Genomic DNA, 23270 nt, shown 5'->3' with positions numbered 1-23270 from the left:
GAAGTAATTTTGTTTATTTTCTGTATCCTAAGGGCATTAAAAAAAAAACAAATGAATGAAGGAAAGTGCTTGCCCTTGCATGGCCATAAATTACTCATTGTTCAAAATTATATGAGTTGTCAAAGGCACAAGATTACATATTGTTATTTAGGAAACTATCTTCTTTCATGTATTACTTGCTCTAGTTTATAATTTTCAGTGTTTCAGCAAAGAAAAGGATGTTATTTTTATACTATCAGAGAGTAGAAACTTCAAGACGTATTAGAGGCCACTAAGTGGGGACAATATCAGTTTCTTATTGTCTTGCTGACTTTGATTATCTGGTCTTGATTTATAGTGGCTTGCTTCTGTCTGTGAAAAATCCTGAGATATTTAATTAAATCCCACCTTGGCATTTACCAGCTGTTATGGCAGCCACTTGAGAGTCATATGATTCCATGATTCCGTATGATCGCCATATGGTTGCAAAATCCCTTCCCGACCACCAAGTTTAATTGGATCTCTCTCTGCTCTAATTGTGAAATGAGAGGACACTGGATGTACTGGACCTACTGAATGGCTTTGTGACATTTTTTTTTAAAACATATTCTCAATGTTTGCAGATATTCTGGAAATTGATCTTTAATACTTTTTTTCTGCAGTTTCTATAAATATAATTCGGGAAACTGTAGTAAAATTTGATCAGTCCTCATTAGGCATATTACAGCTAGCTTCATATCAGTAGTCAGATGGCGATCAGTAGTGTAGAAACCAGCAGCACTGGCATTAGGATTTCAATATTACATTACTATTTAAAGGAGCTTTGCTTTCACAAGGGAAAGGATTCTCTCTTGCTGTTTAGAAAAAAAAAAGAGCTTTTAACTTTAAATGATAGTTTAAAATAAAAAATATTAATGTTTCCCATAGTGATTAGTGTAGTGCATTTCATAATACTTTATGACTTATCCAATGTAATAGCTGCTGTTTCTTGCCTCTAGGTGTAGACATGCACAATGTAATATTCTAAATGTTTGTAAGAAAACATTTCTAGTGGAACCTCTTTTTACACATAGACCTTCTTCATCACCTTCCCATAAAAGTGTTGAATCTGAATCTAGAACTCTACTCAAACAGTGCTTTATTTTTAAAACTTAGAATTGGTTTAGAAGGGTGCATAGTTCAGTGACTCATATAAAACCAGTAGACTAGATAAAAGGAGAATCCAGTCTATTTTTTTTTTAACCCTAGCTTTAGTTTATATCATTGCCTGATAGATATTCTTATTTTAGTGGGGTCTTCAGGGACATTCAGAATTTCTGTGAAACTGAAAGTTTGTTTAGTCCAGAGGCACAGAATTTCCCAAGATTGTTCTAGGAGAAATGATAGCTAGAGATAATTAATCATATTTTTCCCTGGACAGTAGATTACATCCATTTCTGGTTTACTATGCATGCAATGATTCATGCATTCATGTGCTCCCGAATTTATTGTTACATTTTCCTCTGCATAAGAGCAAAGCTGTGTTCCCAATGAAGACACAAGCTGGGACAACATGAAACTGGGTGACAAGGAGGTACACAGGAAATGATAGAGTTTGCAGTCATCCAGCTTTTTAGGCTGAGGTTTGTTGAGTCTAGAGAAGCCAGTCATCTTTACTCTAAGAAATTAATCTTTATAGACTGATTATTACAGTGTATTATAAAGGATAAGAAAAAGTGCTCAGGCACAACAATAAGCTGTGGAATACACGCCTGTTTCAGCAAAAGTAACAAATAGAAAAAGTGAAGGTGACTTCTACTTAGTTCTTGATATTTGTGAAATTGGAAGTGCATTTTTATTTCACGATAGAAAGGCATTTCCAAATTATTCTAAAATTAATGCGTCCTTGAAGAGATGAGTAGGACCGTTAAACAGAGAACTCCCTGATGCATGAGATATAATAACTGCATTGCTGTGCAGCCTCTTATTTGGAAAAACTTGAGGCCTCCCCAGCTGAGGAACTCTGAGGATCTGCACTGGATCCTCCGGACAATGCCAGCCTGTCTACAGTCTTTAATATCTACATTTAGTACATTCTGCTACAAGCCTTCCTTTGATATTCAGTTGGAAAGACTACAGTATTCTAGGAATGGTATCTTCCTCATTTGTTCTGATTAGCAGGAAAAGTATCAGCTGTTGGCCTGCGTGATCATTGTTGTTGTTTTCATAGAAATAGTGTCCTGATCCTTTTTAACTTGGCTTTACATCTCTTCCTGAAGCTTATTTCTCAAGATAATTTTCAAGCTGAACATTCATTTTTCCCTTGGGCAAGTCAATGATCATACCAAGTAACTACTAATTGAACGATTCAGTTTTCCTTGCTTCAGTCTGCTTCTAAGGAGAGTAGTGACTTTTCAGAAATAACACACAGCCAGTGTGGATTCTTCTATAATTCATAGAACAGTGTAAAGTGCAAGAAAAGTATATCAAGGACACTTCATTTCAGAGAAAATATTCATGCACTACCTTCAGAAACAGAGTTCCAGCATAAATCTTGAAGTATAACCACTTCTTTTTTCTCAGTTTTTCTTGTTTTTTTCCATTTCAAACTGAAAATAGAAACCTCTTGTTTACTTAAACCTAGCAAATATTGTGAAAAATGAAAGTTATAGCCCCTATTAGCTTAATATAAACATACACAACAATTGTAACTATAAATGACTACAAGCACTGCATGTTAATTAACCTGGAGTAAAACTAGGCTACATTGTCAACTAGGAAGTTGACAGTGACTTAATCACATACCTAAAAATGAAACAAGAACGTATCTTTATTAGCCATGCTTTTTTTCATAAAAAATCAGACATTTCTTACGTTGGAACAGTTCTTAATGAATTTTGTGTATGATACTTTTTTACTATCTGTGCACCCTGGCATATAAAGCTAGTGTGTAGGCTCGACACATAGAATCCTCTAAAAGCAGATGAAACCCAAACTTTCCCTGGCCCACAAGCTTCTGATATTTTTGCAGCAATTATTTCTTCATCTCACGATTGCATCTCTGGAAGGGAATACTCAGTATATTTTTATTCTTCACTGGCTGCAGATTGCTCGGGCTTCACACAAAAGATCCAATCTTTAAGTACTTTTACCTGAAGTTCTTTTGACTGTGAGTAGTATAGAGTGACTGACTCATTTCAGGTGTGGTCCCATAGAGAAAAAACTAGGTATCTACTGCACTGGCAGTGAAATCTAAAGAAGAAAACCTGGGAATTGAGGTTAAAATGACGGTTTTTAAGAAAAGAAAAATGTGTGATTTCATGATAGCCAAAAAGTCTTTGTTTTTCATGTGTTATGTTGTCATTCTGAAATTAATATTTTTAATCCAGCCTTGCATCACTGACTATTATTTTTTTAAAAAATTATTTTTCAGTGGCAGTATGTTGCCATGGTTAGAACAGAGGCAGTATACAACAATGCCTTTGTGATGGCTGAGATGAGGTGATTTCTTCCACTGAGCTTAGCAGCTTCCTGAGCAAAGTATTTTAAAGCAACAAGACCAGATATAACAAATGTGTTATTTAGACAGGTTCTGCCACGTTTTATCTGACTACCCCAAGGGACTTTGGCTTTACTGTTCTCATATTCCCTCACTCCCAGAGCTGTCACGTAATATAATCGTATTTAATGAATTGCATTTGGAAACTGATTCTACTCAAGGTCGCTAAAATTTCAAACCCCGTAACCTACAATGAGTAATCCACCTGCAGTTATTACGGCTCTTCTTTGGCATTGCAGTATAAAAAGAAGGGCTTCTGATAATTTTCCAAGAAAAAAACCCCACAAATCATTCATGAAACTGAGAAAAGCAATATTAGTTACTGAATACTTGTCCCGGGCCAGTGAAGTCCAAAGGGAGCTTTGCCATTGTCCTCTCTAAATTTAGTATCAAGTAATTTTGGAAGATAATTTAATGTCAGATGATATCTTGCATTTATTCGGAGCATTTCTTTTGAACAGATGGATTTTAATGGGGAACATTATGTGTTTTTTAAGTCAGTATATAAGCTCCGGTTCTTTTAATCTAATTTTAGCCTTGAACAGAGACACCCATATTAATAGCACAGTTGTCTAGCCTCCCTCTACAGTCAGAGAAGACTGATACAGCTTACTACAGGTCTAAATCACTGTCTCAAGGTCCTCTCTTTGCACTGGCTATCTACAGAGCTGGGCATGATTTTCAGTTTAGGCTATTGAGTTCTGTGGGAGAATCCAAGCTTGATGAATTTCTCACAGGATTTTAAGAGTATTTTGAGAGAGGGTCTAGTAAACAAATAATTCAGTCTTCATTTAACCTCAGGTCTTACACCTAGATGTTTTCTCAAACTCAAGACTCAAGTTTCTACCTTTAATTTCTAAATTTAATATGTATTTTAAAATTCTCCAAGTAATGTTGATACCTTGATCAGTAATCACTGATCGCTCACATTTGTGTTTTAGACATCAGAGCACTTCAGCACAAAGTGTTAACTGCGAAGTTAAATCAGTCTTTTTCTCAGGTCTCACCTCAGGACTTGAATTACTTTAATTTGGGGCTATCAAGAACCCTAAGATATTTGATTTGTTGTCACTCCAGCAGGCAAGCACCTCTTTTTTGGGTCAGAGAGATGTTCTTTTAGGCAGTCTCTCTAAAGAAGTTGAGACTGCAGCATGTATTCCAAATACAGAGAAATTACTTGAAATTGTTCTCCAGTGATTGACAGGGAACTTTTCCTATGTAAAACCAAGTATCCTTGAATTAATAAAATATACAACAGTATAAGCCAAGTATAATAGTAATAAGAATCTTTGAATCTCTCTCTTCATTCACCCAGGGAGTTCTGAATAGGGCCTGCATGTGATTCCTTTTGTGGGTATTTTTCCATATGCTTCAGTAGACATTGGATCGTACCAATAGGGTTTAATCCAGTGTCCATTCAAACAAATGCAATTATGTCCCTTAAATCTAATAAGCTCTATGTCAGGCTTGTAGATTTTACAGTAGTCTGCACTATATTCTAATAGCTGTCTGAGTCTAATGCCTGTGAGGCAATTGGCTGCTCACTACTCATATCTCGTCTTATATAAATGGACAGGAGATTCAGAAATTTCAGAGTGAACAAGTGTTCCTCCTTGTTTGCGTAAGGCTTTGTTCTGGTAGATAAACAAGTTCTCTAAACAAGTCCCTCAGGTCATCAACACTTTTTATCACTGAAAAGAATTTCTAGTAGTGTTCATATTTCTGTAATAGAAATAAAAATATTTGAAGGGGGATTTTTTTTTTTTTACTTGGAAAACCTAGAAATCCACTAATATTTTCCTCCTATCTTTTTTTCCTGTGAATAGGAGTATGTTTACCTAGCACTTCAGTAAGTACCGTGAAAAACATTGCCTGTGTACTAGAGACATTCAAAAATCTCAGGTATTTGCTGCAAGCTTTCATGTTTCTCAGATAAATCATGACAAGCTGTGTTATTGTTACATATCATGCCTATTGGAAATTATAGTCCTCATCAAAAACAAAATGCAGAGCAATACTAGACTGTCTTCTACTTATGTCAGAGTAATAATACTGTTAAGCCTTGCTGCTCACACTGCTTTATAAATTTATAGTTGAAACAAGTAAGATTCAAGAGGTAAAGTTTGACATATACATATTTTACAGTCTTCTATGAATCTGTTTTTGTTTTTTAATCCCTCAGAGGAAATGAAATAAATCTTAGGTTCAGATTCAGCTGTCCTTATACATGAAAAAGGCACTGGTTTACAGGAACAGTCCTCTCAAATTTACTGCAACTAGCTTTCAAATAAGTTACTAATCCATTTGAGGAAAGGTTCCAGACTCCAGTCAATGTTCAAATTACATTTGAAACTAAGACATTAAGAAATCCACAGCTCAGTATAGCTTTTTGTATGCGATGTGTGTCATTATTTAAAAAAAACAGAGATCTAAATTATTAGCTCTGGTTAGATTTTTTTTCTCTAGGAAACACCAATAGCAAGAATTAGTCTCTTAAAATACCTATAACATTATATTCATAATCCAGAAATTATGAAAAAAATACCAGGTTTTAATTTTTATTTTTTAATTTTCTATCACAATCCCTTGTTTGTTTAACAAAGATACTCTTATTTTTATTTTGACATTTATTATTTATTTATTTTATTGTCATCAAACTAACTTTTGGTAGAATAACAAGTGCATATTATCAACAAAAATAATTTTGATGTTTTTGTTAGCACGCACATTTTTAAACACTTCACACTTCAAATGGCTTATTTATGAAAAATAAAGGGCACTTCATATTTCTGAACATCTGTTTTAAAGACAGTTCTTATACTATAATCTGAAGGCTGAGGAGTTTTCAGAACCTTTACTGTAGTCCTCGCTGCACTCTTAAAATAGCAAAATAAAACAAAAACTCACACCCCAGCTTTCCCTGTGGGTGAGATGTCATGAGAAACTTGTTGACTCTTGACTGATACAATGTGACACTCTCCAAATGCAAAAAGGATTTTGCACAGAAATGCCATAGCTCATCATGTTACTGTCTCTGTCAAAGAGAGAAAAGGCTTCATGAGCATGTTAGTTACCTTTTCTGTTCAGTCTATGGCTCTCTTACATTGTAACAGTAGCGTTTGATAATGGAGAAGCTGGAGGACACAAACAGTAATTCATGATTTTCTGGTGTTCGGGTGGATGATGTCAATGTGTCATGAACTAGGAGGGAAAAGGAAAGGAAAAGTACTTGTGATGGCAGAAATTTTAACTTCTTTTTTCAAGAGAATAATACAAATGTCACTCTTTAGTGATCAACAGAGCTGATGTATCAAGCATAAAATTATCTGATGGGCTGTCATCTGAGCCCTATTTCTGACATGGCTTTAGGATCCAATCACAACTTGTTTATAAGCTATTATTTTTAATTACTTACAAATAGTTCTAATGAGCATGTTTAAGAATGTTGATATTTTAACCCCTTTTCAAAAAGCCTCATGAAATAGGGATTAATTTTGACATGGTTCTAAGTAAGAAATCTTGAATGATAATCATCAAATAGGCTAACCTTTTTTGTGTAGCAGCCATAAATGTAGTTAAAGTAAGATGCAATTTGACACAATAGAGATCCTGATATCTTTTTCTTGTTAGTTTCATGTCTATGACGCTCCACAAAAGAAACATTTTACATGTGTTTTGTACTTATGTAATATTTTCTATTTTCTGATATATTTTTTGCATAGTTGCTGTAGCATATACTATACATATTCTACAAATTTAGTGTTTATTTCATGTCTCTTTTGAGGAGAGTCTTGAGTTTTCTTTAAAAGGAAAGAATCTTACTCTTTGTGATTGAAAAGATGACCATGGAAATTTGCTTTCATTGCCCTCAGACAGGTGAGGTGGCTTTCCTGAATCTAGTTGAGATTTAAAAAAGCAACAAGGGAGACAGGACATGCCCAATTAATCTCAATCAAGGTCTAATCTAGGGTGATGTTCTGTGACTAGAGAATTAAATATTTGTTCAGACGCCACAGAATTTAGCTTTTGTTTTGGAGAATTCACCATTTGGCTGAACTTGGAAATTAGTATGTCTTGGAAATTATTTCTATATCCCTTGTCATCCAGATTCTGCTTGCAATTGTGCCATGCTCTCCAGACTTCCTCATAATAGAATGTTTGGGGATTTATAGTGGATCCTGCTCACTCCCACTGTGTAATGGAGCCAGGCAGCAGTGAGTCTGGGAACCGGAGCTGGGTGCTGGTCTGCCCAGCAGTGGAGAAAGGTTCGTGGGATCTTCTACCTGGGGAATTCTACCAGCAAGCAACTAGACAGCTTTGCAGATGAATAATTGAGGCCAGCTGGAGGTTCCCCCATTTCTTGGCATGCACATGGGAAGGGGAACAGGACTGCCAGGATAGCATCAGAGAAGTCACTCAGCGAGTTGTAGCCAGACTTACCAGGGAAGAAAGCATCAGGATCCTATCTAGATACGATCTGTATATAAAAAGTTCCTTACACAAATGTGTACTAGAGAGCTATGCAATAGCTGTGGGTTAATTTCTGCAGACACTATGAAGAAATGTGATGTAAAAGTATTCTAAGATTGCAAAAAGAGCTTCCTCGCTGTAGAACATAAAAGGTGCTGCATAGGACTCTCCTGTTGCAGTGGAGTTATTCTTTCTCAGTAGAAGTTTGAAGCTCTTGCCCTCTTATTTAATGTATTGGTACCGACTGGGAATGTTTTCCAGTTTCAGATAATGCTCATTGAATTAATATCATCATGGAGGCTTATGGAGGAAGCCTTTCTTCTAATTTCAGGATGTAGGTTGTTCAAGTTTTGGTGATATTTATATCTTCTTTTTTTTTCATCCCAGTCCTCTTGAGAATCTGTGTCTGAGTATCTTGATTTTGACTCATGAGGTATTTTTGACTCATAGTTAAAATCACATCCTCCTGCCTACAAATACACAGTGTGGCAGCCTCCAGTTTGAGATTGGTTCACTCTTCAAATGGGTAAATGGTGCATACCACCAAATGGTGAGACTTCTGAGGACAAGGCATCTTCAGATTCAACTCTGGCTCTATGTGACTCCGGACAGCATGGGGACTTAGGTTACTGTGGGAAATTTGGGCCAAAGCATGGAAAACTTTCTTTGCAGTTTTGGGGGTGACTTTGTTTATTCAAGAATAATAAACATTAGACTCATTGCACAAGAAAGTACACAAAATATCATTTTGGAAACAAGAATGTATAGTCCTTACCAAGCTCAACTGGGTTGCTTAAGCTGTGTGACAGTGGTAGAGCAAACATGCTACAGGGAGATTTCCACACGTCCATTTCAAAGCAATTGCAATGGCCATCTTTCCATAGCCTTTACCTATTACTGACAGAGATTTGTTACTCTAAAGCAAGCTAGAAGATGAACTGCTCATAATGATCTCATTAAAATATGGATCACTTTTTTCATCTGCTTTGAGTGCTAAGATCCTGAATCAGTAAAAAAACCTCAGTAAACATACAGAACTATATATTCTCCAGAGCAGACTGATGAAAATGTTTTAGTGGTGTTAAGTTTTAACATTTAGAATTTTAACATCTTATATGTGCTAAACCTTTTCCTGTACTGGTGACCTGGCAGTCCTGTGTGGTTATATCTTGCTAAAATAGCCTAATAGCTACATATAATCTGAAAAATTGAGTAATTTAAAGAGTTAATAAATCTGGATCATAAGATCACTAGAAATTGCATTCATTTTATTTTATTTTACTTAATTTTAATGATGTACCCAAGTGTTTTACTTGAATATTTAAAGTTCAGCACATGCTTTGCTGAACTATGGCTTGATTACGACTATGAGAGAATATTTTATTAAATATGCAGGCAACTGAATTCATTAGTCTTCCACTACCTTCTTGCTCATGCTGTACAGCTTAAGAGCAAGTCTTAATATTCCTTGAGATAAATATAGCTCTTGAGGGTAAAGTAGTGGATTAAACCTGGTTACTGTATTTGTCTAATGAGGGAGGTAACTTTTTATTTCGAAAGTATGCAATCTGTGACTTAGTTATTTGGTTTACAGTATCCTGTCTTGTTATGGAAGGACACATTAAATAAGGCTAGAGAGCAAGGGGAAAGCAAAAAAAATTGTGAGTATATGCCAAGAAGAAAAACAAACATCTTGAAGAAAGCAATGGGAGAACTGGCTGTCTACAAACTGCTTTTCCTGTGTCCGCGTGAATCTGAGACATTTATGTGCCGTTGGAAGATATAGCACAGGACTTAGAAGAAGTCCGTGCCCTTCTGAGTGAGGAGACACAGTGGCCAGTAGAAATTTCCTGGGACATCTCAAATAGCAGAAGGTAGCTCTGTTTAGGCCAGTTAATTGGACCTCTAATGTAATGGTCAGGCAGATCATATGTGGGCTCCTCCTGTCCTTCCTAGCTTTCCTGATGTCCCCTTAATGATGGGGAGCTCCATCACCCTGACTTCTGGTCTCTTGCCCCGCCTCTGGATCAGTCAGCTCTACCTGGGCTGCCAGGTACATGGGTCAGGCCTGGAGAATTGTTCCATCATGTCATTTCTCTGTAAAATTACCTTATCCATAAGCAAGTACTGTTCCTCACTGAGGGAGTTTTCTGTGGAGAATTAAATAATCATCTCACTTGTAGAGAGGCCTTGTAGACTCAGGATTGCATAGACCTGCACCAGCATTTGGCTAAGGGTATGAATCTTATATGTCTGATTTATTTTTGTGAAGCTTTTTTCCTCAGCAAAACCTGTTATGCCATTATCTTAAGTGGATCAGGAATGAACTAAAGAAAAAAAATATGAATATGAGGAGGATTAGTTATGTAGGATGTGGAAATTATATTCATAAGTATATAGTGTCAATTTTTAAATCATAATTTCTGTTGCCAAGTGAAAGGATAGCTATATGATTTGAATTGTACTAAGAAACTTGTATTTTAACAAATGTTACAGTACCATAAAAACACAGAATGCGAAGTAATAGTAAGATGGTTTAAGGAAAAAAGAATGTTTTGGAGATATTTTTTTCTAAGTAGAGTGGTGGGCTCAGTACGATTAATCTTTTCTCCATAGTTTTATCAAAAACACAGAAGAAATCAGATAAAGATAAGAGTAGAAGTAGTTAAGCATTCTTAAATTCATAGCTATTATAGCCATAAGGGGGAGAAAAATCTTTGTATATATTTATAGTATTTATGTGGGATTTTTTTGGTAAATCAGCTTGGGGAGATTACGTATACACGATTATCTTGATGAAATTTACCATTTTAGATGAGCTCTAGCCATCCTCACACAAAGACCTCTATTAAAAAGTCTTTTATAATTTTAATAACCTATCATGCAGCTATTTAATGACATTTTGATATCCTAGCTGCTCATTGAATATTTACTCCCCATTGCTTTTCATAGCTCATATTGCCAACAGCATGTTTTCTGTAAGTCAAACTGTTTCAGTATGCCATTTTAGAAGAAAATATAAGCAAGCCTCACAGTAGGATTTTTTGAAACACTTAGTTACATGGAATAGTCTATTGAATGTTCCTCTTTTTAAGGTAAGAGAAAATAAAAATTATTTTATTAACAGTATTGCAATAACCTCATTTGTATCAGATTAAAACAGTTGAAATTTGTGATAAAAAAGTGAAGAAGCTGTGAGTAGGTTGACAGATCTATGTGCTGAACACACAAGCTCTTGTCACTGAAAATTTCTGAAGTTTTCTTAGCTTTAGAAAAGGCTTGCTTTGCCCAATAACAGTTGTAATATCATAAGGTGTTGCACCATTTTGATTTAATTATGCGATATTTTCTCACCTATTCCCTTGAATTAACTTTTCTGGCTACTGCTGGCAGCCTTTACTTTTTTTTTTTTTTTAAATTACCTCAGCATTTGATAATTGCTGTAAAATGATCTTGCCTGACTGCCAGGTATCTGCTAAGTAAAATTTAAGTTAATGAACTTTCCCAAATGCCTGGGGTCTGCTGCTCCCAATGCTGTCCCGTCACAGTGCTCACTGATGGAGCCACTCAGGCTGGAGCTCCTCCTAACAGCAGACAAGGCAGCAGTGGGATGGAGTGTTCCCCATGACATCCCTTAGTGTTGACACTGCTCTACATTTTTCGCTTATGAGATCAGGCACTTTTCTAAGCTTCTGGAAGAAGTATGAAGAGTATAAATCAGATGCAAGAGGTAACTAGCCTGTGGGGTTTTTTCACATCCCTTGTCTTGAAGAATTTGAGTGTATCTAGAAATTGAAGCCTACTGTTTCCTTCTCAACGTAGAACTCCTTCCTTTCCTTTTATTTATAATGAATGAGTCTGAAATGTCATCTCTCTCAGCTTGCATGCTCCCCAACACAGTCATACTTCCAGAAATTTGGTGAAATTTGATCTGTCTTCTTTGCTTGTTTTCTCAACTTTGCAATACCAGCCACTCATCATTAGGGCCTGCTTTAGCTGTGAGCGTGTGGAGGAAGCAGAGCAGGAATATGCCAGGGCTCTCCTCTGTCTTGCACAGAGCGTCACAGTAAATCTTCACGGCCAGAGTGGTGCCGGGATGCTGCTGTCTGGCTCTCCTGGAAGCACCCAGCACCGCAGAGAAGGGATGACAGAGCAGAGGGCATGGTTCCATCTGCTCGAGCACCAGCTCATGGGGATGATTTGGGTCTGCATTGGAGCAGCAGAGTGAGCGAACGACTGCAGTCCCTGGGCAGTGTGCGAGCTCTCAGAACTACTCTGCGACTCCTTGCCTTGTATTCATTGCGCTGTACTGCTGGGTGTGTCAAAGCTTTAGAGTGAAACTATGAGTTAATGAAATGCAGTGGAACAAAAATTTAGATCAACTTAATTTGTAATGTACAGCATTTCTACGGGGTGTTCTAAGTATTCAGCCAAGAAAGACAATGCACATAACCAATGTCAGTGTAGTAAGCTGAGAAATATCACAAAGGCTGACATTCTTCTGACTCTCTTGGCACTGACACAATACACTGCGGAACAGGAATTCACACTGAAGGCTTTTATGTATTCCTGAATAATTAATATGCATAGATTTGGGAACTAGCTAATGCTTTCTAGGTGAAGATAATAAATGTGTTTTAATAATTGTTTCCTGCTACTTGATTCAACAATTCTTAAAATATGGATTTGCAAATATATTACTGCTTTTTAATGTAGGGATCTTTCATGAAAGCTATTAGTACATTTTGTTCTCCTGTTGAGCCACATGACTTAGTGACAATCCTATTTATTTCAGGAATTTTGTGCATCACCCAGTGAAATATTAAAAAGGTTTTAACTATTAAAATATATTTATGTATATGCAACATGCAAAGCACACCATACTGTGCACTAAGCAAATTCTTTCACCATTTTGATTACTCAAAAACTAAAATAAATAATAGATTGGTTTGTAAATCTTTTCATAGACCTGTTTAGCATAATGGTTCTGTTAATCATGAGCAAGAAATAATAATTTCTAAAAATGCTATACTTACTGAAGATAAAAGTGTAGCAGTGCTGTGTTATATGCTAATCTATTTTAAAAAGAAGTCTTTAGAAATCACAGAAGAAGACACTTGGAGGGAGTGAAGTTAATTAACTATAGTGTCCCTTTTAATAATATATCCTTGACAATTTCAGTAAAATGCAGTGAGATAGAATTCAGCTCACAGAATACTTGTATCAAACCTGTTACAATGTTTAATTTAGTCAATTGTATTGACAGCTGATTTCTTCATTAACTGAATGAAAAATACACTACCTTATACTGAATTCTTTTAAATCTGCACTACTTCTATGAGTGTATATTATGATTCAATGTTAACTAGTATCTGTCTGCACATGCAAATGTAGAAAAATCTCATATGAGAAATATATTCTATTTTCAGTGACAATTTCCTTCCTTTACCTCTTTTTTAACTTTAGGTTTAATATAGGCATACAGACCTGATAGAATAAAATTGAATACAACCCAGTTATTTTGATATTTAGTACATTATTTTTTTCAGTTCAGTCAATAACCTGAGCTTTTATTACAACACAATGACTGTGCTCACCTTTTCTGAGAAGGATAGTTTAAATTGCAAAACCACTTGGATTGGAGAAGTCACAATTGTTATACTAATTTCAAACAGCTACTCTGTGCTAATATGCAAATTTTATTCACTCTGGGAATCATCCATTGCATTTGAAATATTTTTCTTTCTCTACATCTTATTTTGTGATTATGTCTGCATATGTCCATTTCTTTTGAATGTCTATTTTCACCATTTAAAACTTTCTTAAAATAATTGTCATTTTTATATTTTCAGAATTTTAATAATATATTTTCTATCTAAACGAACACTTCTTAATTTGATAACACAGTAGCTCTGTGAAAGAAAACACATATGGAATGTTTTATCTGCAGCTGGAGCTGCTGCTTCAGCGATCAGACTAATAGAATTGTAATGGACACTTACTAACAAAATTAATGGGCTGCATTCTTTTCTTTGTCACTAGATCTGTATGGCTCTATTAGTTCTGATTTGTTCAGGGATGAGAGGAAAGAATTATGAAGACACTAGTATTCTGCTATGTAGTTGAAAGGAATCAATCACTTTTTTTGATTCTTGAGCTAGTTAGCATCTTGTTATGCCAACCTGCAGTGAGCTAAGTTAAAGAACATCTGTTTTGTTATGGTTTTATTTACAAAATAATTTATTGATTCTGATCTTTGTGTTATTCTTACATCATAAAAGAAGGAGGTCAAAGATATTTGTTTCTTCTGCCATTGTTCATTATCCTAGATACTTCTACTAGAAGAAGTGCTTTCTCTGGGGTTTTACTGTAATCCTTGGGATTTTATTTTTATTGAGCCTTTTTCCTGCTACTACAGTTGATAGTAGTTGTTTCAAAGTTCAAGCATGTACAGAAAATGAAATGTAATAGCAATCATGTTTACTTCCTGTTAAAGTATGGATTTTTTGAAGAGACTAATTTACTGGGAGAATTCTCTGTGAGACCGTTTTACACCTACAATCTAATATCAAAAGCCAGTGCAAGGACCGTTCTTAAAGACAGGCAATCTAATTTGACACAGATAGCTCTCCCACACTATATGTTTTTGTTAGTATTATAGCTATATATTTTTGTTATTATTATAGGTGAAACACTACATAGTTGTCTAAGTGTTTCTGTCCTGAGGTTTTGTTTGAGATTTTGGGGACTGAAATATTCTAGAACTTTTTCTCCCCTTTCTCATTAGCCTGGTCCCTTTACACACAGTTTTCAATCTCCACTCAAATTTGGCACTCCCAATCTTCCAGAATTTCAGTATGGTCAAACTATAGCTGATTGGCTAATAGGATATAGGTAGCAGGGCTGTGAACTACTGATGTGGAAAAAAATTGTTAAAGCTATATATCTGCTCAAATGGTGCCATCTATAAATCACCCAGGATTTCTCTGTATTAGAAGATTTTTCACCTCATGTGTATTGATACCTTTCAGAACCTCTGTGGAGAGTAGGAAGTATCCAACCAGCAAAATACAGTCTGCTGTAAGACTGTTGCTGCAGAATTCCTCCCCTCCATCCCCAATGACTTTGTGTTATAAAACAGAAAATTTGAGAAGACAATTTTGGATATAGCTGAGCGTGTGAAAGACTGTACATAAAGCTTCTTTACTAACCTGCATATGAACAAAAAAAAAATGTAATGAGAATATATTACTTCAGAGAATAGAAGGTGTAATTTGATACACTGTGATTGTTCTTATTATTTTATCTCTTTTTGGTTTGAGAGAACTTTAATTTTTTGTGTTTGCATGCTTATCATTGGCTATGACATTTGGAAGGCCTGTGCAATATTTCTAGCATAGAACTCAGCTTAGGAACTGGAGCAAAAGTGACTTCAAAACCAGAGGCTGGTAAATACTAAATTTGTGATTTTCTGGCTGTTGATGAAATTTTGCAGGTATACAAGTTATAATCTGTGCCTCTTGTAATGTAGTTCTGTTTCTAGTTTTTTGGGTAGCTATTATGGTTCTCTTCCAGTGGTATTTTAGAGGATTTGCACAATTAAACATTTATTAATGAGACCAGGAGACAAAACACAAATTTATATTGCAATTTTTCTAGGCTTAAACATGATGAAACAAGACCATTTTTCAGGTAGCATTTTTTAATATTTCTTCTTCAGAAGAAGTATATTTGTGTTCAAGTACTTATGCAAGTACACCTTCAGAGAGGATTGTTGTGTTGATCCAATGTTCAGGATTACTGCTGTGCTTTATTATTAACTTCCTAGTACATTTGGTTATTGTCTCTGTGACTGATCTAGATATTCCCAGATGTCTTCTATTATTATATACTTTGTAATATGCTTATTACAGGACCTTCTGTCACAAAGTTGTAAATGCTTCATGTATATTTCATGTATTTATTGAAACAACTGAGTTAAATTTCAGTCACAATCCCCCCCATATCAAAGTACTGTAAGGAAATAATAAAATAATCTACTTAATTTTCTTTTTTCTGGTTTTGAATGTAATTTTTTGTGGAATCTGAAGAAACAGTGAAGACAAAATGTGTTTATTAAGATTTCATCAAAATCACCATTTTTGTTTAGGAAAAATGAGGAAAGAAATATCAAGTGAGGAAAGGAAAGATGGACTTTCTCTATTTTGCACCACTTAATGTGAGTTTATGTAGTCTCAATTAGAAAACCAGCAGTAACATAATGTTACAGTCAAATCTTTATTGTGAGCAAAAAGATGAACTTACCTGATAGGGGAAGCTGCCAATTCACAGCTGCATTAAGATCGTAACTACAGTATTTTACTTAGACTGTTAATATGGTTAGTCCAGTTACAATGCTATTACCATTCGCACTCCAAATTATCAGATCAATGATGCGCAATAAGTCTCATTAAAACACAATTTAAAAATGTCACACAAACACTTTCAAGCATCTACTCTTTTCTCAGTGTTTATGCTGCCCCTTTAGGTCCTAAGGTTGGCAGCAGTCATCCTCCTCAAAAATAAAAGTGTATTTTAGTGAGTTCTTGGCATCCTGAAGTCTTCACTAGGACTGTGGTGTTAATGGTTTCTTCTTCCTCAGTCACACTTCCACTTGGGGCTAGTTTAGCACATTTTCTAACATGTTTTTGCCTTTTTGCCTTTTTATTGATTAGCAATATCACTTCTTATCTGTATTTATTATATATTTTATTTTACATATGTTAGTACATTCTTTGTTCTTCTGCACTTTCTTTTTCTTTCCTAGCCTTAAAACCTTTTTGTTCAGCTCCCCAGTCACTTGGTTTCTTAATGACTATTGCTAAGCTGTTTATAAGCCTGTCTTTATTATCCCATGCCTATAGTCCTGTAAACCATGTTATTATGTTAAAGTCATAAATATTTCATTCTACACAGAATAATTGCTTTTCACTGTACATGTAAAAATTTTGATTATACCACAAGATTATGCAAATATAAACTAATATAAGCCATATAAGCAAAACTAACAAATTAGACAATAGTCACTTGATCATTAGAAAAATTGTTGCAGCTAAACAAGCTAAATCAAAACTCAAGGCAGGCAAGGAAAGTTCAGACTAAGCCTAAGAAGTTAATCCTGAGGCCTTGCAGAGCTGGTACAAGTTCTACAGCATGTTACTAGCAATGGTAATACTGGCTTACGGGGCTACAATAACAGCTGAACAAACATTCTTGCAAACTGACTAATTAGGAAGTCTAACTGTACAATATGCTGTAAAGGCTTGGGTTTTTTTGGTTCTGCATTTCTGTTTCTCAGGTTATATTCAGTGGTGCTGTACTTTCTTGTTTTAATGTTGTTACAGAATTTGAAATCTTGTCTGTTTAAGCTAGAGCAAAATCACCAGCTGTTTAAGGAAAAAAGAAGCATATGTGGGGAATGCACCTAATGTAGAGTGAGCTCACAACTAGGAACAGTTGCATCTGAATTTAGCAGGTTGGATAGACTTCACAGACCCCGAGAAAGCTGAGAATAGCCTTGATAGGGTCGCATCCTTACCTAGACTTTTCATTTCCTTTGAAACCTGAAACGAAGACCTGGATTTCCATAGAAATTTTGGTGTGCACCACTGCGTGCTACATCTGTACAAGATTCTTGCGCAGTCTGAATGCTGCTTTTACCACTGTGATTTGGGATTAGAAAAGGCATCATGGCAAAAGACAGTGAAGGTGTCAAATGGCAAAGAGACAGGAAGAGGTGACAGTACAGTCAATGAGCATCTTAAAATGACGTATTTTGGAACCGGGAGAAGTGATAGTAATAAAAGTCTCTGTACTAATAAAGGTGCATTTATTCCAAATGGTCAGGACAGAAAGAGAAAGACAGTTGTAAATACCTCTGCAAATAGCACTATCAAACTTAGGCTTATCTTTCCCTAATGCAGTGCCAAAACTAATAAATCCCCACACAGCTAACATACTAACAACAAGCAGACTCTGAGGAAATATGCTTTTATCACAGTAACAGTGTCAAAACAGTATTACTCATTCAAAACTTATTTTGCAGATAAAATTGCTATGTTAACAGAAAGACTTCTCAGTTATTCAAATAAATGTTCAAAGACCAAAAAAAAATAGAATTAATGCCTAAACAGCTCATGTCAGGGAGAATAATGTGGATTCAATTCAAAATAGCATCTGTTGTTGCCACAGCAAGAATAATAAACAGATCATAATGTAGAAATAGAAATCAGCTATTTAGATTGCTGGCTTCTCTTACTCATGTCTGTAAAAGAAATATGTTCCTCAAAGAATTTGTGCCTTTGAAGTACTGATTTTTCTTATTGTTAGGACAGTGTTTCAAAGGGGTAAAGTTTCTTAAGTAAATCTAAAAAAAAATACTTTTCTTAAGTAAAGAGATTAAATAATATCTGCAAGGGAATTGATTAGTCTATTTTTGGAGATATTCAAGACCCTCCTGGACAAGGTCCTGTGCAACCTGCTGTAGGCAACCCTGCTTCAGCAGGGGGGTTGGACTAGATGACCCACAGAGGTCCCTTCCAACCCCTACCATTCTGTGATTCTGTGATTCTGTGATTCTGTGATTCTGTGATTCTGTGATTTCAGCATTTCACTGTTGCAACAGAAAGTCTAGCCTCTCAGTTCACCCTTTGTCCATACCTAACCTTGATGAGGGTAAATCCATTAACAAGGGAAGGTTATTCTCTGCGAACAATACTGTTCTTCCTCAGTGAAATACATGGCTGCTGTGGTAACTACAGAATAATAATAGGTAATGGACAAAGGTTATTAAGGTTGTTTGCAGAAGTCAAACATCAAGGTTCTTTTAAAGTGAGCCTTTAAGTTGTTATAAAAGAAGCTCTATATCATCAGTGTCATTTGTTGTTTAGTAAAGACTTCTATCACCCGACAATACCTGTTTTTCCTTTTTAACACTAGTCATGTTGTCCTGTAAATCAGGTTTATAGGAAGAATATTTCTTTATTAGTTTCAAGTCAGATGATGGTCAGTAGAAGTAATCCTCTGGGCAAAACTCAGCTTGAAACAAGTTTTTATTCATTTATTACATTCTCAGTCTGTGTGCAGACCTCATACTGACATCAGTAACAAGCAATGTACTTGGAAAAACAGAGATCTTTGAAAATGGGATGTTATTTGTGTTTGAGAAGAGTATTTTAACATTTTTCTCTGTGTTAATGCCGTCACATTTTACATGCAGTGGTGAGGGTTGCTGTGGTTTTATGTTTTGGCACCAGCCTGTAATGAGTGTGCCATCATGCTGTATACTCAGGGAACAAATAATTTGCAGACCACTTTATGGGATAATTACGATATAGTAAATTGTGCATTCCATAAATATGCAACAAACTACACAGAAGTATGTCAAGACTTAAAAAAATGTAACTAAATCCGATCAAAATGGAGTTGTCCCTTAGCAGCCTGTCCTTTGCTTAAATATAGGAAAAAATTGGCAATGGATCAGGGAAACAACTGATTGCTGCAAGGGATCAAGCAAGTGAGATATGATGCTAGACTGCAATTTTAATGATCTACTTCAGATTCTTTTAGATATTGTGGGTTATTAAGTAATCAAATTATATTCAAGTAATTCAGCACCTGCTTTATCAAGCTACAGAATATGGAATTAGATATAGACCACTTCAGCTTCACTGATTTGATTATGTAGTAGAGAGAGACTGGTGAGTATACATTAATCCTATGAAATTAAATCAAGAAAATGAGCTGAAGATATTCCTAGGGGCCTATTTGGTGTCTGTTTGCATAAAATGCTGAATTACCTGCTTACTGCAATAACTTTTTTTTGTGATGAGTAATGGAATGGAACTGAAGAACTGAGTTTCTGTAAAAAGTTAAACAAGAGTGTACGGGTTCAACCCTGAAGTCCATTTAACTCCTGGCTCTGACAACAGCCAACACCATATCATTAGAGCATAAGAACAAAACAAGTATATAATTTTTCCCTCAGTGCTTCCTGATGTGGAGTATAAAGACTACACTGTTACTTCATTTATGTTCAATTATGTGTGATGGACTTTTCCTCCATTATTATTGTCTGAACCAGTTTGGTACTATTTTCTGGTATCTTCAGTACCCTGTATATTGTGTGCAAGTATGATGTAATCATGCTTACTCTGAAGAATCATTTCCTTTTTGTTGGCTTTAATTCTTTAAGATAAAGTCTTCTCACATTTCCTTATTCTTACAGGAAATGATGACTTAATAGCAAATAAAGCCTATGCATTCTTTACCCATGCCATGCACAATTTGGTAGACTTCTGACCCTTTTTTGTCTTTAAGAGTCTGAATTACTTCATTTTATCACATATAGAGACATTCCAGTACTTCTAATCTTGGTTTTGTCCTGTTTGTAACTTTTCTATTGAGATTGGATACTTTATATTTGGTGGAAAGATTGTTACTTGCTATTCTCTCCAGAAGAAGTATAAACAAATAATTTATCCTGCAGTCTTTTCAAATGAAGTGAGATTAACTCCGTACCAAATTACCTAATTTCAATGTTAAATATGAACATTGAAGGCCTGTCTTATTATCTCAGTCTGAAAATGTGACTGTTCTACCATCAGTTATTCTTCATCTAGCCGTTTCATACCATATTTGAAAACAGACTTGTTAATAATTTTCTTAAGATTTTCAGAGCAATGCAGGTTTTTAAACTATGCCACCTACAAGTGATTTATTTGAAAGCAATATCAGTATTGATTTTTATTTTGATTTTTTGAAGTGAAACATTTGTGAAGAAAAATTATTGAAGTAAAACAGTAATGAACAATAAGATGATAAAACGTTTACAAAACACATGAATAAAGTGTAAGTCATCCTAGAACTTCAAAAATATTTGATCTGTAGATGTGTTTCAAATAATTCTATCAGAAATACATTTTCATCCTCTGGAAAATATGTATGATTCACAGTAATTCCCATTTTTGTCTGGAGATAATATGGAGTTTTGAAGGACAGTGATAAATAGAAAGCACAGCATGTTTAGAAAAGCCACTATCCTAGTGTGGTTAGTGCACATAGCTCAAATCCAAGACACAGGTTCTGTTTAACTTATTTGGAATAGATACTTGAACCTTGTTCTGCTGTACCCAGAATAACCAATAAATAAAAGCTTTCAATAGATTATAGAATGCCTCACCTGTTTTTACCAGCTGTTTTTCTTGAATCTGAAAAAACATTCCTAGTTCATGTTTGTTACAGCCAGTGCATTTCAGCAAGCTGTTTTGAGTTCCATGAAATGTTTTATCAAAAAAGAAAGAAATTGTCACTGAAGCAGTTTCTCTTTTCCTCTCACTACATGAATGAGACAACCCTCATGCCTGGAAAGTTCTCTGCTTTGTATTCTCTCATTCCTCTAACAAATCATTACATGTTTTGTATTTTCCACATTTTATTTGCAGTATTTAATAATCTCTCTGATTTATATTTTGGTTACAGGTTTCTCTTGGACTTCTGCATGCTCGAGCTACTCATATCCTCTGGCCTCCACACCGCTGGCAGAAGTTACAGCCAATGCTACCTCCGGAGCGCAAACCACTCCAGAGAGAGCAAGAGTGATCTAAATGTTCAGATGGAAAAACACTGTAGTGAAGCTTAACCAGGAAGAGTTGCAGTGGTTGTACTAGCACCCATACAAGCTTTGCCAAGTTTGCTTTAACATCAGGCATCTATCAGCAAATACCTGTGACATCTTCAAGTTAAAACACCAACTTATGTGTAAAGTTTTTTTTGTTTGTTTGTTTGTTTTGTTGTGTGGTGTGTTTTTTTTTTTTAAATCTCAAACAGTAGTGCATTGTGTGTTATTTTGGTTTGAAGTAATTGATTGCAGAAGCTTTGAATGTTCAGTTTTTCTGGGAGTAGTAAAATGCTTGACTTGTTATGTCTTTTCTTGTGCTTCCCTGTATAGGAATTTACTAAAACCTTCAATAAAATGTTTTAATCTTTTACATTCAGCTTGTTTCTTTAGTAACTGAATGAAACCTTTATTATTAACATTGATCGCATATGAAAAAAAAAAACCCAAACATGTAATATGCTTTGGATTATCCTGTGATTTCTAATACTGAAGAATTGGTACTTTTGTAGCCGAAAAGTTAGTCACATACATCATAAATTTTTTTCAAAAAGCTAATGAGATTTTTTTTCTTTTAATGCAGCTTGTGTTTATTATTAAACTGAATACATGTTACTTATGTTGAATTTCTCTTTCAGGAGTGTTTTATATAAAAATTCCTTGTATACCTTGCTGAAGTAGATATTCAGTCAAAATATACAAGTTATGTTACAGTATCTGAAGGCAATGTTTCATTCATTTCTCAAGTATAGTAAATCATTGTTAGTATTGATCGCTGCATTTCTTTGAAACTATGTAATTAGTTTATAAACACTATACAATTAATACTATAAATATATAATTACTATTATAAGTACACTCTGAATATGCGGTAAAGATTCTGCACAGTTTATAAGTTAAAAAGAACTTGAAAAGAGCACATTTTCAGCTGCAGATTAATAAGAGCCATTTTATTTTCCTATTTATTAAATTTTGCCTTTGATAAGATAGTACTTTAAAAATTTAGCAAATCACACAAAAAATCGTTAAACATTTCAGCTAAACTCATGCAATTATCAGAACTTCAGATAAGATGACTATGTCTATAGCTCTTTGAAGACACACATCTGCATATTGGTTAGAGGATAGGTTCAATCACCATGAAAACTCTCTATTACTGTCTAACCTTCTTTTTAAATGCTCCAGCTCTGTAGACTCTCTGAAACATTTTACTGTCTATTATCTTTCTTTGTTCCAAAAAGCTGTTTCAGAGGACTCTGAACTCAGCTTAGTTAAAACTAATGCAGTTTGTTTGGGTGTTAATTGCAGTAAATTCACAATTATTTTGATTGGCATAGAGTGATTGAAAACAGTAATTTACAATCTTTTTTTTTTCAGATTAATTTAGGAAACTGAAATGAGCTAAAGAAATTTACTAGACTGATAATTGATTTTAGTGACAAAGATACAAACACATATCCATGAAAGGAGAAAGAGACAAACATACAATGAAATGGAAAAAAACCAGATTAGATCAGCTTTATTTCTTTCCATTGTTCAGGTCTTCAGTTCACTTCTTTCCAGTAGTTCTCTCCCTCCCTACTCCTCCTCTTGCATATCAACTGGGCAGAAGTTCTTACATATATTGAC

General features: G+C 35.0%; 1 protein-coding gene across 5 annotated transcripts in view; it reads left to right on the top strand.

Annotated features, from left to right (window-relative positions):
* The window catches only part of IMMP2L (inner mitochondrial membrane peptidase subunit 2), a 507930-nt gene extending 485687 nt beyond the window's left edge, over positions 1-22243 (top strand). For all 5 annotated transcript variants that reach the window (XM_075428260.1, XM_075428255.1, XM_075428258.1 and 2 more), the window contains one exon: positions 21506-22243. In XM_075428260.1, coding sequence (XP_075284375.1) covers positions 21506-21625 — 120 coding nt within the window. In that variant the 3' untranslated portion in view covers positions 21626-22243. The remainder of the gene's footprint in view (positions 1-21505) is intronic.
* Positions 22244-23270: the final 1027 nt, after the last annotated feature.

The sequence above is a fragment of the Opisthocomus hoazin genome, chromosome 8, assembly GCF_030867145.1.
Source record: "Opisthocomus hoazin isolate bOpiHoa1 chromosome 8, bOpiHoa1.hap1, whole genome shotgun sequence".
In the NCBI taxonomy this organism is placed as follows: domain Eukaryota; kingdom Metazoa; phylum Chordata; class Aves; order Opisthocomiformes; family Opisthocomidae; genus Opisthocomus; species Opisthocomus hoazin.
The sequence above is the reverse complement of the archived record's forward strand: the minus strand, read 5'-3'. Positions and strand labels throughout refer to the sequence as shown.